This window comes from Nicotiana sylvestris, chromosome 8 (genome assembly GCF_000393655.2).
Source record: "Nicotiana sylvestris chromosome 8, ASM39365v2, whole genome shotgun sequence".
In the NCBI taxonomy this organism is placed as follows: Eukaryota; Viridiplantae; Streptophyta; class Magnoliopsida; order Solanales; family Solanaceae; genus Nicotiana; species Nicotiana sylvestris.
In genome coordinates, this window is record NC_091064.1 from 159,652,862 (window position 1) to 159,666,293 (window position 13,432).

At 43.1% G+C, this 13,432-nt stretch overlaps 1 protein-coding gene across 1 annotated transcript; it reads left to right on the forward strand.

The window, feature by feature from the left end:
• Window positions 1-5,243: 5,243 nt before the first annotated feature.
• On the forward strand, window positions 5,244-7,430 carry LOC138875908 (uncharacterized). The gene has a single exon (XM_070154786.1). It carries the CDS (start codon window positions 5,244-5,246, stop codon window positions 7,428-7,430), a length of 2,187 nt encoding a protein of 728 aa, XP_070010887.1.
• The last annotated feature ends 6,002 nt before the right edge of the window (window positions 7,431-13,432 follow it).

Genomic DNA, 13,432 nt, shown 5'->3' on the forward strand with positions numbered 1-13,432 from the left:
TAAATGTTGTCTTTTACCGCTTTGATATTATCTGAACTGTATATAAACTGTGCCGAAACCCTTCTCTTCTTACCTCCGGGGAGGAGCTTGCTGGTCAAGACTCCCTATTCTGTTAGTGTCATACCCTGAAATAAGAAAGAGGCCGGACAAGTTACAAAGCCGGACGATCTCGCGGGTCCCCGGTACGTAGCCCCCTCCTCGACTCGAGTTGTCCGCTCGGGTACACAGTCTAGAACATATACCCAGGTTATAAACCTAGTATAACAAAACCTCATGCCGGATCCCTAGTAGGAACGCTTATTTGCATCATGTTGCATTTGACATAGGGGACTCAACACAGGGGTTGGGTCCGTCTAGGACAAGCAACCCGAAATAAAAAGACCATCCTGCTGCATCCCGTTTGTTTTGCGCATTTATTTGCTTCAGATCTGCATGCTGACCTATTTCTGAAATCAAAAAGAAAAAATTAAAGAAGAAAAGAAAAATAGCAGCGTAGGGAGATAACTACTTGTTTTTAGAAAAATATAACTAATGTCAAAATAGTGTCAAAACCTTGCCGAAATTTTCTTTAAAAAAAATGAAAACAAAATTTGTCTTTTAGTTTGATTTATTAAAAAAACATTATATAATACAAAAAAAATATTTCCTTTAAATCACTCTCAAAATCCAAAAATATTTGTTTAAAAATAAAAAAAAAAGGAAAATTCAAAAAAAAAAATTCTTTTGTAGTATCTCTTTCATAAATTCAGACTAATAGTCCAAATACTTCCTTAGAAGATTTTTCGAAATTTCAAAAAAAAAAGAGTGAAAAGAAGTTAAAATTCAAAGAAAAAATATTTCTTTAGTCGTCGTCTCTTTTCAAAAATAATAAAAAAAAAACAAATAAATCAAAATCCAAAAATATTTTCTCCTTTTCTTTGTAAATATTTTATTCAAAAAGGGGGGGGGGGGTTAGTTTATTTCCCCTATTTTTAATCGCCCCGAACTACGCCAGTTTGATTTTCACAGGGTGTGAGATACGTAGGCAACCCTCATTGGGTCCAACCTCCTTTTTTTTAGAAGTAGCCAAAATGTTAGAATTTTAATTTCGTCATAAATGAGTCAGGTGATGTCGTTTTGTCAAGAATAGCCGAATGTTCCTGAAAGGGACGCCGGAAGGCTGACTTTGCATAAACAGCCATTGTTGGTCATTTTTTATTTGGCCAAATTGCCCTATGGCCTTAGGATCCTCGTCCCCGAGGCTCTGTGAGGCCGTGTTCCCCATGTCGGGTCATTACTCTGAAAAAGAGAGTCATAAATAAATCAAGTGACTGTTTTTGTCAAAGATAGTCAAATGTTCCCGAAAGGGACGGCGGAAGGCTTACTTTGCATAAACGGCCACTTTCGATCATTCTTTAGAGTCTGGATCGATTAACCCGCACAGCCTTAAAATCTTCATCCCCGAAGTGCTGAAAGGCCGTGTTCGAATCTCTCTTTTCAAAAATAATCAAATCATTTTTCGAGTCAAATCATTTTTGCTTAAATCACCTAAATAAATGTGCAGGATGAGCACAATGCAAAATGAACGCTTTTCGATAATGACTAAAATCCCTGTCAAGTTGCGGCTATGATGGAATGATCTAGGTGTTAAAGGGCAAGATGAGATCAAGAAATATCTGAAAGGTCTCACGGGTTTATTGGAAATCCAGCCTCGGGGAGATATCATAAGAGCTTTGGTCACCTACTGGGACCCAGCGCACAATGTCTTCCACTTCTCCGATTTTGAACTCACCCCGACTCTGGAGGAAATAGCTGGGTACATCGGAAATGCTGAAGTTCCATTAAGGCAAAAATACCTGGTCACCCCAAGAGCTGTCACTGTGCATCGATTTCTAGATTCATTAAAGATACCCAGGACGGTACATAACCCGGATTTGGCCGCAGGTTTTTGTAATCCGCGCTTCATATACGACAGATATGGTCATGTAGGAGGATTCAATAATCCGGTTAACAAGCTATGCAGCAAAGGTAACCGTCAGAAGTGGGATGAGCACAGACGAGTGGCTTTCATGATAACATTTTTGGGCCTTTTGGTATTTCCGAGGAAAGACGGAAACATTGATCTGAAAATATCCGGGGTCGTCAGTACTTTGCTCACTCAAAATGAAAGTTCTCTCGCGCCTATGGTGGTATCTGATATCTTTCGAGCTCTCACAGCCTGCAAAGCCAGGGGGAATTTCTTCGAAGGGTGTAATTTACTGCTACAAATATGGATGACTGAACATCTCTGCCATCCTTCCGAGATTTTGAGTCATGGTTCCTCGAAGAAAACTTGCATAGAAGAGTTTTACACGAGAACCAAGGAGGTCAGTCTGCCCGAAGGAGTTACGGCATGGACGTTATTCTTTCATACTCTCACTGCCAGCCAAATACAGTGGACATTGGGATGGTTGCCTGTTGATGAGGTTATATATATGCCGGCGACTAGAACCCACTTTATATTGATGGGACTTAAGAGCATTCAGCCTTACACGAGTTTTGAGACAACTCGGGAGATGCCAGATAGTGCCACACGAGGAAGATCTTAGTGCTCAAGCAATTGAGATTAGCCCTGACGGACAATTTCCTGAAACAAAAGTCCGCCAGATCTGGAATGAATGTCAATATTTGAAAGCAGATACTTGTGTGCAGGATCGGGCCAAAAGTGAAATGGTGCCAGGTTACCTTGCGTGGTACAGAAGAGAACTTGAACACGAAAGGCCGGCTAAAAGACCCCACATCCTGAATTTTGCCGAGTCATCACAAAAGCAATGGGATTGGTTAGCAAAAGAAAGAGGCTATCGTATTGAAATCAGCAAATTAAAGCGGCAAGTCGAAGGTCTAGAATATGAGCTCAACGTGCAAGTTGCTACTGATATGGGAGAAAAGAACAGGTTGACCCAGGAAAACGAGATGCTTAGGGCCCAGATCCAGCAAATAAGGATAGCTGCGGATAACCAACAAAGGAGCCGGTCGGATGAACGATTGATAAAAGGTTTAAAAATGGAAATTGGTGAGTGCCGGAGTGAGTCGGAAAATCTTGAGAATATCATAGCAGGACTCGAAGCACATTGGGCAAACAGAACAGAGAAGTGTAACCAGTACCTGCAGCAGTTGAAAAGGGATCACAAGCAAACCATTGCCAATTTGAAGAGAAAGGTGGCCACTCTTGAGGACAGAGCATCTGAGCAAGCCCGAACCTTCGAAGCTGAAAATAGACGTTGCTACGATCTACTGGCCCGGATGGAAGTAGAAATTCAGCAGTGGCAAAATCAATATCTCCAGGATTCTCGGGTTTTGACAGCCCGTAATGATCAAATAGAGCACCTACTCATAGAAAAGAGGCAAACCAGGGATAATATTAAGACCATTGCCCATGCCATCATCAGAAGGTATCTACGATGCAAAGATATGACCAGCATTACCTTTTTCTCGGCAGTGATGATTTATGTCAAGCAGACCATGTATGAGCTGGAACAACTTGAAATGGACCTCACACCTAAGACTGCGGCAAGGCCGAATGATGCCCCGCGGGCGCCAATTTTTGAAACTTTAATGTACTTATAGGTCGAGTCTGTATTTTCAGTCTTAGCATCTTCTGTCTGTCTTTTCGTATCAGGGTGTATCAGTAGTTGTTTGAGTTTGTATTTATTTCAAGTCTGTTATTTTCCCTTTTTCAAAAATGTTAGTTTGTAATATATGGTTTCAGTAATAAAAAAAATGCTTTTTTTCGCATTCATTTGTTTTGAACTACGTAATGATCTGATTCACGTGGCATCGTGATACGTAGGCAATCCTCATCGGATCCGGTCATATTTTAACTACAAATAATGAAAACAATGAAAAAAATAATAATAAATAAAGGGGAGCATAAAGAGAAGCCGGAATGACGCATGTCATCGATGCAAACATGTAGAAATTCACTTAACTTTATAGGTGCATCACACCCCAACATGAGATTACCTGTCTGTTATTTGTTTCAAACTAACCGTTTGTTTGCTGCTAAGTCCAGGTTTTTAGAAAAGGTGGTTTGGTTTGGTGGAGGTCTGGCCTCACATTCATACTTTACGAGGTCGAAAGGAAGTGTTCATTTGCCCGTCGCTGAGTCAAGAGGAAGTGTTCACACTTACTTCACGAGGTCAAAGAGAAGTGTAGAGATGTCTTCAGAAATTCCTTCGCCGACAATTCCTGTCTCCGAGGAGAGTTCAATCTCGGCCATCCCAACTTCTGAGTCAGCAACTGCTGAAGAAAACAGAATCTTGTGGCTTCGCATGTTGGAAATGTTGGATGACTGGAACAACGGAAAAGAGCCACCGAGTGTGATCCCTGGATTCCCCGAGTTGTTCTCTTGGACAAGTGGTACATCCAACGTCCCCATAAGTTATCCAACTACCCCATTCGGGTACCCGGCCATTTCAGCCCACTCCGCTGGATCACCCTCCGATTCTTATCCCCGGGTGTCAACGACAGATGTAGCTACAAACATATTCACTGCACCGCCCTATCCAATCGTGGCACAACCCACTACACACAGGCCTAATTTTGACTCTTCCTCATTCACATTTCAAGCACCATCCTTCTCACTGGAGCTAACTCGGTTTACTACCAGCACTCACCCTCAACAGCCTCAATACGAGTTTACGCCTGGGCAAGACCAAAATCCCAAAGCTGTTGAACAAGATGAAATGGCAAAAAGAATGAGGAGCCTCGAGTAGAGTTTGAAAAATATGCAAGGTTTAAGCGGGCAGAAGAGTGTTTCCTATACTGATCTGTGCATGTTCCCTCACGTGCACCTGCCCATGGGGTTCAAAACACCGAAGTTTGAGAAATATGATGGGCATGGCGATCCCATTGCTCATCTCAAAAAGTATTGCAACCAATTGCGTGGAGCTGGCGGCAAAGAAGAATTGTTAATGGCATACTTCGGAGAAAGCTTGGTAGGAATAGCCTCAAAATGGTATATGGATCAAGACATATCTCGATGGCATATTTGGGATGATCTCGCCAGAGATTTTGTAAGACAGTTTCAGTATAATATTGACATCGCGCCGGACAGGAATTCTTTGTCAAACTTGAAGAAGAAACCCTCGGAAAGCTTTAGAGAATATGCCATTAAATGGCGCGAGCAAGCATCAAGGGTAAAACCTCCCATGGATGAAATAGAAATGGTCACCACTTTCCTCCAGGCTCAAGAATCTGATTACTTCCAAAACATGATGTCAGCCATGGGAAAGCCTTTCGCGGAAGCAATTAAGATCGGGGAAATGGTAGAGAATGGTTTGAAAACGGGTAGAATCTTGAGTCAGGCGGCCATAAGGGCAACCTCCCAAGCCGTCCAACGCGGTTCCGGAGGAATGGCAAGAGGGAAAAAAAAGGAAGAAGCGTCCATGGCGGCATCAGAAGCAAGAGAATATCGTAATCTCAGGCCCCGTTTTCCAGAAAAAACCCCACAACATTACTACCCCAACCAAAATGTGACCTATGCTCCTCAACCCTACATGGTCATGAACACTCAGCCTTATTTCCAGCCACCGCAACAAGCCAATCGGGGTCAAGCTCCACCTCCCAGAAATCAGCCTCCTTACCGAAACCACTATAATTCACAACTACCTCAAAATAACTTCCGTCCTCAAGAACCACCCAGGAGACGGACTTTCACACCCATTGGTGAACCGTATTCTACCCTATTCCCAAAACTAGTCCAGATGGGTTTCCTGCAACCAATCCCTCAGACAAGGCACAACCCGGCATCACCTGCTTACAAAGCCGGTGTCAGGTATGCTTATCATTCGGGGGCAGAGGGGCATGATACCAATGGTTGTTGGACTTTCAGAAGGGTGGTTGAGAACTTAATAGAACAGGGAAAGATAGTACTGAGGGACGAAGAGGTCCCAAATGTGACCAACAATCTATTACCCGTTCACAATAATGGGTCGTTGATCGGGATGATCTGTGAAGACAAGGAATTTGACCCTACCTTGAAAGCTATAATCGCCATTGTCGATACAGGGATAAAGCCTAAAGCAGCCCCGAAGCAAGAGAAAGGGGAAAAGAAGACTAGTACCGTCAAGGTTGAGCTCGAAGAGAAAGCTGGGACAAAGACAGAGACAATGGTGCCCGCGAAGAATGAAGTTCTCTATATTCCACGAGGTCGATCAGAGAAGCCACAGAGATTCGAAGTCAAAAGGGCAATACCAATGTACGTGTCGAAAGGGGCTTATGTGGTCCAGGGAACGATTAAACCGCCTCGGCTGAATAAGCCAGTGGTTATCGGACGCGTACCACAGAAGCCAATGATAAACCCGTCCACAGTACCGTGGAACTATCAAAGAACATTGGTTATGTACCAAGGCAAAGAAGTCACGGGGGAACTCCCAGAGAATACTTCCGTTGGAAAACATTCAGACACTCAAGAGGTAAACAACGCCACACAGAAGCGCTTCCCACCCAAGAAGCCTGTAAGCGCTGAAGAAGCAGAGGCTTTCTTCCAAAAGATGAAAATGCCTGACTACGAAGTGGTGGATCAGTTACGCAAGTGCCCTGAGCAAGTGTCTATGCTATCTTTGCTAATAAGGTCTGCCGAACATCAGAAGATCTTGCTCAAAACCCTGAACGAAGCGTATATACCGGTCGAGACTTCAGTTGAACAACTGGAAAGAATGACGGAGAGGTTCTTCACGGTTAATCAAGTTTCTTTTAGTAAGAACGATTTACCTCCGGAGGGAGCGGCTCACAACAAGGCTTTACACCTGACAGTCAAGTGTGAAGACTACTACGTCAAGCGGGTAATGTTGGATGGAGGTTCGGATGTTGACATTTGTCCTCTCTCCATGCTGCAGAGAATGGAAATTGGGGCCGGAAGGATTCTCCCCAATAATGTCTATGTAAGGGCTTTTGATGGCATCAAGAGGGACACCCTCGGGGAAATAGACTTGGTATTGACTATAGGACCAGTGGAGTTCGAAATAACTTTCCAGGTACTGGATATGGACACGTCTTACAATTTTCTCCTCGGAAGACCTTGGATTCATACGGCAGGGGTTGTACCTTCCACTATCCACCAAAAGGTGAAGTTTGAATATGAAGATCGAAAAATTGTGGTCCACGGAAAAGACGAACAATCTATTTATCGGGACCCATCCATCCCATATCTTGAAGCAAGGGAAGGGAGTGAGCACACAATTTATCAGGCTTTCGAAATTGTGCTGGCAGAGCAGTATGAAGAACGAAAACCTTGCCCCCAACCTTTCTTGTCCAACGCCTCAATCATAGTTGCTAAAGAAATGATCCGACAGGGATTCAGACCAGGGAAAGGGCTTGGACGAATGTTGCAAGGAATAACGGAACCCATCACCTTACCTTCCACTAAGAAACTCTTCGGGATAGGCTTCCAACCCACTCCAAAATATTAGGATTGGGCAAAGAAGAGGAAAAATGAGGGTTGGAAGTTGCCTCGACCATTTCCACATTTATACGAGACTTTCGTCGGACCAAAATACATTGAAGAAGAAGACGACGAGGCTTTTACGGCGGAAGAGATCGAAGAAATATGTGGGGCAATGAGAGGAATGCTTTACGAAACCCACATGGTTCAACCAGAGAAGGAACAAGCACCGCTGAGATGCTATATGTGAGGCCAAATGCTATGCTTCAGAATTGGGAGGCCACACCGTTCCCAACTAGGCAGGAGTCCGGGTAGACCTGTCCTGCCACCTTTCCTGCATCACGAGTTATCTTAGGGTGTAACTCGGATGTTTTTCTTTAGTTTCCTATTTTAAATTCCTGAATTATAAACCTTGTTATTTTTCCAATTCCAAGGAATAAAATCAGTATTTCATCATTTTTCCTTTATTCTCTCTGATTTCTGCTATCTTTCCTTTATCTTTTCCTTTCAGTTATAATAATGCGGCTTTAAATAATATGACATGCTTGCGGACTTCACGCCCAGATCCCAACGAGCTGTTTAATTGTGAAATAATGAACCAAGAACCAGAATATGACGAAGAAAAGGCTTTTAGGGAAATAAATCGAGAATTGGAACACTTTGAGAATAAACTTAAGCCGAATCTGAAGGACACTGAGCCGGTTAATTTGGGAACTCCTGAAGAAATCCGAGAGACCAAAATAAGCATTCACACAGATGAGAAAATGCGAAATGCAATAATTCAACTCCTTTTTGAATTTAAAGATGTGTTTGCTTGGTCATACGATGACATGCCAGGATTAGGTGTTGATCTAGTGGTGCATAAATTGCCAATTTACCCTGATTGTCCTCCAATTCAACAGAAGCAGAGAAAGTTCAAGACTGATGTCAGTGATAAGATCAAAGAAGAAATCACAAAGCAGTTGAAAACAGGTGTAATCCGGGTAGTCCAGTACACTACGTGGTTGGCTAACGTAGTTCCGGTACCGAAGAAAGATGGGAAGACTCGGGTATGTGTGGATTATCGAGATTTGAATAGGGCGAGTCCCAAAGACAATTTCCCAATGCCCAACATCCACATCCTTGTTGATAATTGTGCCAAACATGAGATACAGTCTTTCGTAGATTGTTACGCTGGATATTATCAGGTGTTGATGGATGAAGAAGATGCCGAGAAAACCGCCTTCACTACACCTTGGGGTACTTACTGTTATCGGGTTATGCCATTTGGTTTAAAGAATGCCGGGGCAACTTACATGAGAGCCATAACTGCCATTTTTCATCATATGATGCATCAAGAGATAGAGGTGTATGTAGACGATGTGATAGTCAAGTCCAGGACTCGGGACGATCATGTACAAGACTTGAGGAAATTCTTCGAGAGGCTGAGAAAGTACGATCTGAAGCTGAATCCGGCTAAATGCGCCTTCGGAGTCCCATCGGGCAAAATTTTGGGTTTCATAGTAAGTAGGAGAGGTATCGAGTTAGATCCAACAAAGATAAAATCTATCCGAGATCTACCTCCTCCAAGAACGAAGAAAGACGTGATGAGTTTCTTGAGCAGGTTAAACTATATCAGTCGATTCATTGCCCAGCTAACTAGCACATGTGAGCCCATATTCAAGCTATTGAGGAAGGATGCAGCAATCAAATGGACGGTGGAGTGTCAAGAGGCTTTTGACAAGATCAAAGAATATCTTTCAAATCCTCCAGTTCTGGTCCCTCCAGAGCCAGAGAGACCCATGTTCTTGTGTCTGACGGTCTTGGAAAATTCTTTCGGTTGTGTCCTCGGGCAACATGACATAACTGGAAAGAAAGAGTAGGTGATCTATTACTTAAGCAAGAAATTCACCAGCTATGAGGCCAAGTACACTTTGTTGGAAAGAACATGTTGTGCTTTGACGTGGGTCGCTCAAAAATTGAGACATTATCTCCAAGATCATACTAATTACCTCATAACCAGGTTGGATCCGTTGAAGTACATATTCCAGAAACCAATGCCTACTGGCAGACTAGCCAAGTGGCAAATCTTTCTTACTGAATTCGACATAGTCTATGTCACTCGCACGGCAATGAAAGCTCAGGCGTTAGCGGATCATTTGGCTGAGAACCCGGTTGATGAGGAATACCAACCATTGAGTACTTATTTTCCAGACGAAGAAATAAACACCATAGAAGTAGTCTCGGAAAATGCTCATGTTTGGAAGATGTTCTTTGATGGGACCATAAATGCCAAAGGTGTAGGAATCGGGGCAATCTTGATCTCACCCACTGGTCAGCACTATCCGGCTACAGCTAGGCTTCGTTTCTTTTGCACGAACAATACAGCTGAATATGAAGCCTGCATCATGGGCATGCATGTGGCGATCGATCAGGATGTTGAAGATTTGTTGATTATGGGGGATTCTGACCTGATTATCCGGCAAGCCCAAGGTGAATGGGAAACTCGAGATGTCAAGCTTATTCCTTACCGACAGCACGTGGAGGATCTCGGCAAGCGATTCAAATCAATAGAGTTCAGGTATATCCCGCGGTGTCACAATGAACTAGCTGATGCACTTACCACCTTAGCTTCTATGTTACCTTACCCAGGCAATGCTCACATCGATCCCTTGGAAATCCAAATCAGGAAAAGACACGGTTACTGTAATGTAATCGAGGCAGGATCAAGTACCCAGCCATGGTACCATGATATTAAGAGGTTCTTAAAGACACAAGAATACCCCGAACATGCTACTGGAGATCAAAAGAGAACTATTAGGTGGCATGCTAGTGGATTCTTTTTGAGCGGCGAGGTATTGTATAAAAGAACCCCAGATCTCAACTTGTTAAGATGTGTTGACGCCGAAGAGGCAGGAAAAATCATGAATGAAGTACACGCAGGAGTGTGTGGACCTCATATAAACGGGTATGTCCTGGCGAAGAAAATCCTTTGAGCTGGGTATTATTGGATGACCATGGAGAAAGACTGTTTCAGTTTCGTCCGAAAATATCATCAGTGCCAAGTACATGGAGATTTGATTCATGCACCTCCAACAGAGCTACATCCCATGTCTGCACCTTGGCCATTTGTTGCTTGGGGAATGGACGTCATTGGGCCAATTGAGCCAAAAGCCTCAAATGGACACCGATTCATATTGGTTGCTATTGATTACTTCACAAAATGGGTCGAAGCTGTCACTCTCAAATCGGTCACTAAGAAAGTTGTGGTGGATTTTGTACATTCGAATCTTATCTGTCATTTCGGTATTCCTGCAACTATCATCATAGATAATGCGGCAAACCTAAATAGTCACTTAATGGAGAACGTATGTGAACAGTTCAAAATAACGCATAGGAACTCCACTCCTTATCAGCCCAAAGCCAATGTCGTTGTTGAAGCGGCAAACAAAAATATCAAGAAGATTTTGAGAAAGACAATCCAGAGTTCCAGACAGTGGCATGAACAGTTACCTTTTGCCTTGCTGGGATATCGCACTACAGTGCGCACGTCAGTAGGCGCAACCCCATACTTGTTGGTTTATGGGACCAAGGCTATGATACCGGGGATTCAGACCAGGGAAAGGGCTTGGACAAATGCTGCAAGGAATAACGGAACCCATCACCTTACCTTCCACTAAGAAACTCTTCGGGATAGGCTTCCAACCCACTCCAAAATATTAGGATTGGGCAAAGAAGAGGAAAAATGAGGGTTGGAAGTTGCCTCGACCATTGCCACATTTATACGAGACTTTCGTCGGACCAAAATACATTGAAGAAGAAGACGACGAGGCTTTTACGGCGGAAGAGATCGAAGAAATATGTGGGGCAATGAGAGGAATGCTTTACGAAACCCACATGGTTCAACCAGAGAAGGAACAAGCACCGCTGAGATGCTATATGTGAGGCCAAATGCTATGCTTCAGAATTGGGAGGCCACACCGTTCCCAACTAGGCAGGAGTCCGGGTAGACCTGTCCTACCACCTTTCCTGCATCACGAGTTATCTTAGGGTGTAACTCGGATGTTTTTCTTTAGTTTCCTATTTTAAATTCCTGAATTATAAACCTTGTTATTTTTCCAATTCCAAGGAATAAAATCAGTATTTCATCATTTTTCCTTTATTCTCTCTGATTTCTGCTATCTTTCCTTTATCTTTTCCTTTCAGTTATAATAATGCGGCTTTAAATAATATGACATGCTTGCGGACTTCACGCCCAGATCCCAACGTGCTGTTTAATTGTGAAATAATGAACCAAGAACCAGAATATGACGAAGAAAAGGCTTTTAGGGAAATAAATCGAGAATTGGAACACTTTGAGAATAAACTTAAGCCGAATCTGAAGGACACTGAGCCAGTTAATTTGGGAACTCCTGAAGAAATCCGAGAGACCAAAATAAGCATTCACACAGATGAGAAAATGCGAAATGCAATAATTCAACTCCTTTTTGAATTTAAAGATGTGTTTGCTTGGTCATACGATGACATGCCAGGATTAGGTGTTGATCTAGTGGTGCATAAATTGCCAATTTACCCTGATTGTCCTCCAATTCAACAGAAGCAGAGAAAGTTCAAGACTGATGTCAGTGATAAGATCAAAGAAGAAATCACAAAGCAGTTGAAAACAGGTGTAATCCGGGTAGTCCAGTACACTACGTGGTTGGCTAACGTAGTTCCGGTACCGAAGAAAGATGGGAAGACTCGGGTATGTGTGGATTATCGAGATTTGAATAGGGCGAGTCCCAAAGACAATTTCCCAATGCCCAACATCCACATCCTTGTTGATAATTGTGCCAAACATGAGATACAGTCTTTCGTAGATTGTTACGCTGGATATTATCAGGTGTTGATGGATGAAGAAGATGCCGAGAAAACCGCCTTCACTACACCTTGGGGTACTTACTGTTATCGGGTTATGCCATTTGGTTTAAAGAATGCCGGGGCAACTTACATGAGAGCCATAACTGCCATTTTTCATCATATGATGCATCAAGAGATAGAGGTGTATGTAGACGATGTGATAGTCAAGTCCAGGACTCGGGACGATCATGTCCAAGACTTGAGGAAATTCTTCGAGAGGCTGAGAAAGTACGATCTGAAGCTGAATCCGGCTAAATGCGCCTTCGGAGTCCCATCGGGCAAAATTTTGGGTTTCATAGTAAGTAGGAGAGGTATCGAGTTAGATCCAACAAAGATAAAATCTATCCGAGATCTACCTCCTCCAAGAACGAAGAAAGACGTGATGAGTTTATTGAGCAGGTTAAACTATATCAGTCGATTCATTGCCTAGCTAACTAGCACATGTGAGCCCATATTCAAGCTATTGAGGAAGGATGCAGCAATCAAATGGACGGTGGAGTGTCAAGAGGCTTTTGACAAGATCAAAGAATATCTTTCAAATCCTCCAGTTCTGGTCCCTCCAGAGCCAGAGAGACCCATGTTCTTGTGTCTGACGGTCTTGGAAAATTCTTTCGGTTGTGTCCTCGGGCAACATGACATAACTGGAAAGAAAGAGTAGGTGATCTATTACTTAAGCAAGAAATTCACCAGCTATGAGGCCAAGTACACTTTGTTGGAAAGAACATGTTGTGCTTTGACGTGGGTTGCTCAAAAATTGAGACATTATCTCCAAGCTCATACTAATTACCTCATAACCAGGTTGGATCCGTTGAAGTACATATTCCAGAAACCAATGCCTACTGGTAGACTAGCCAAGTGGCAAATCTTTCTTACTGAATTCGACATAGTCTATGTCACTCGCACGGCAATGAAAGCTCAGGCGTTAGCGGATCATTTGGCTGAGAACCCGGTTGATGAGGAATACCAACCATTGAGTACTTATTTTCCAGACGAAGAAATAAACACCATAGAAGTAGTCTCGGAAAATGCTCATGTTTGGAAGATGTTCTTTGATGGGACCATAAATGCCAAAGGTGTAGGAATCGGGGCAATCTTGATCTCACCCACTGGTCAGCACTATCCGGCTACAGCTAGGCTTCGTTTCTTTTGCAC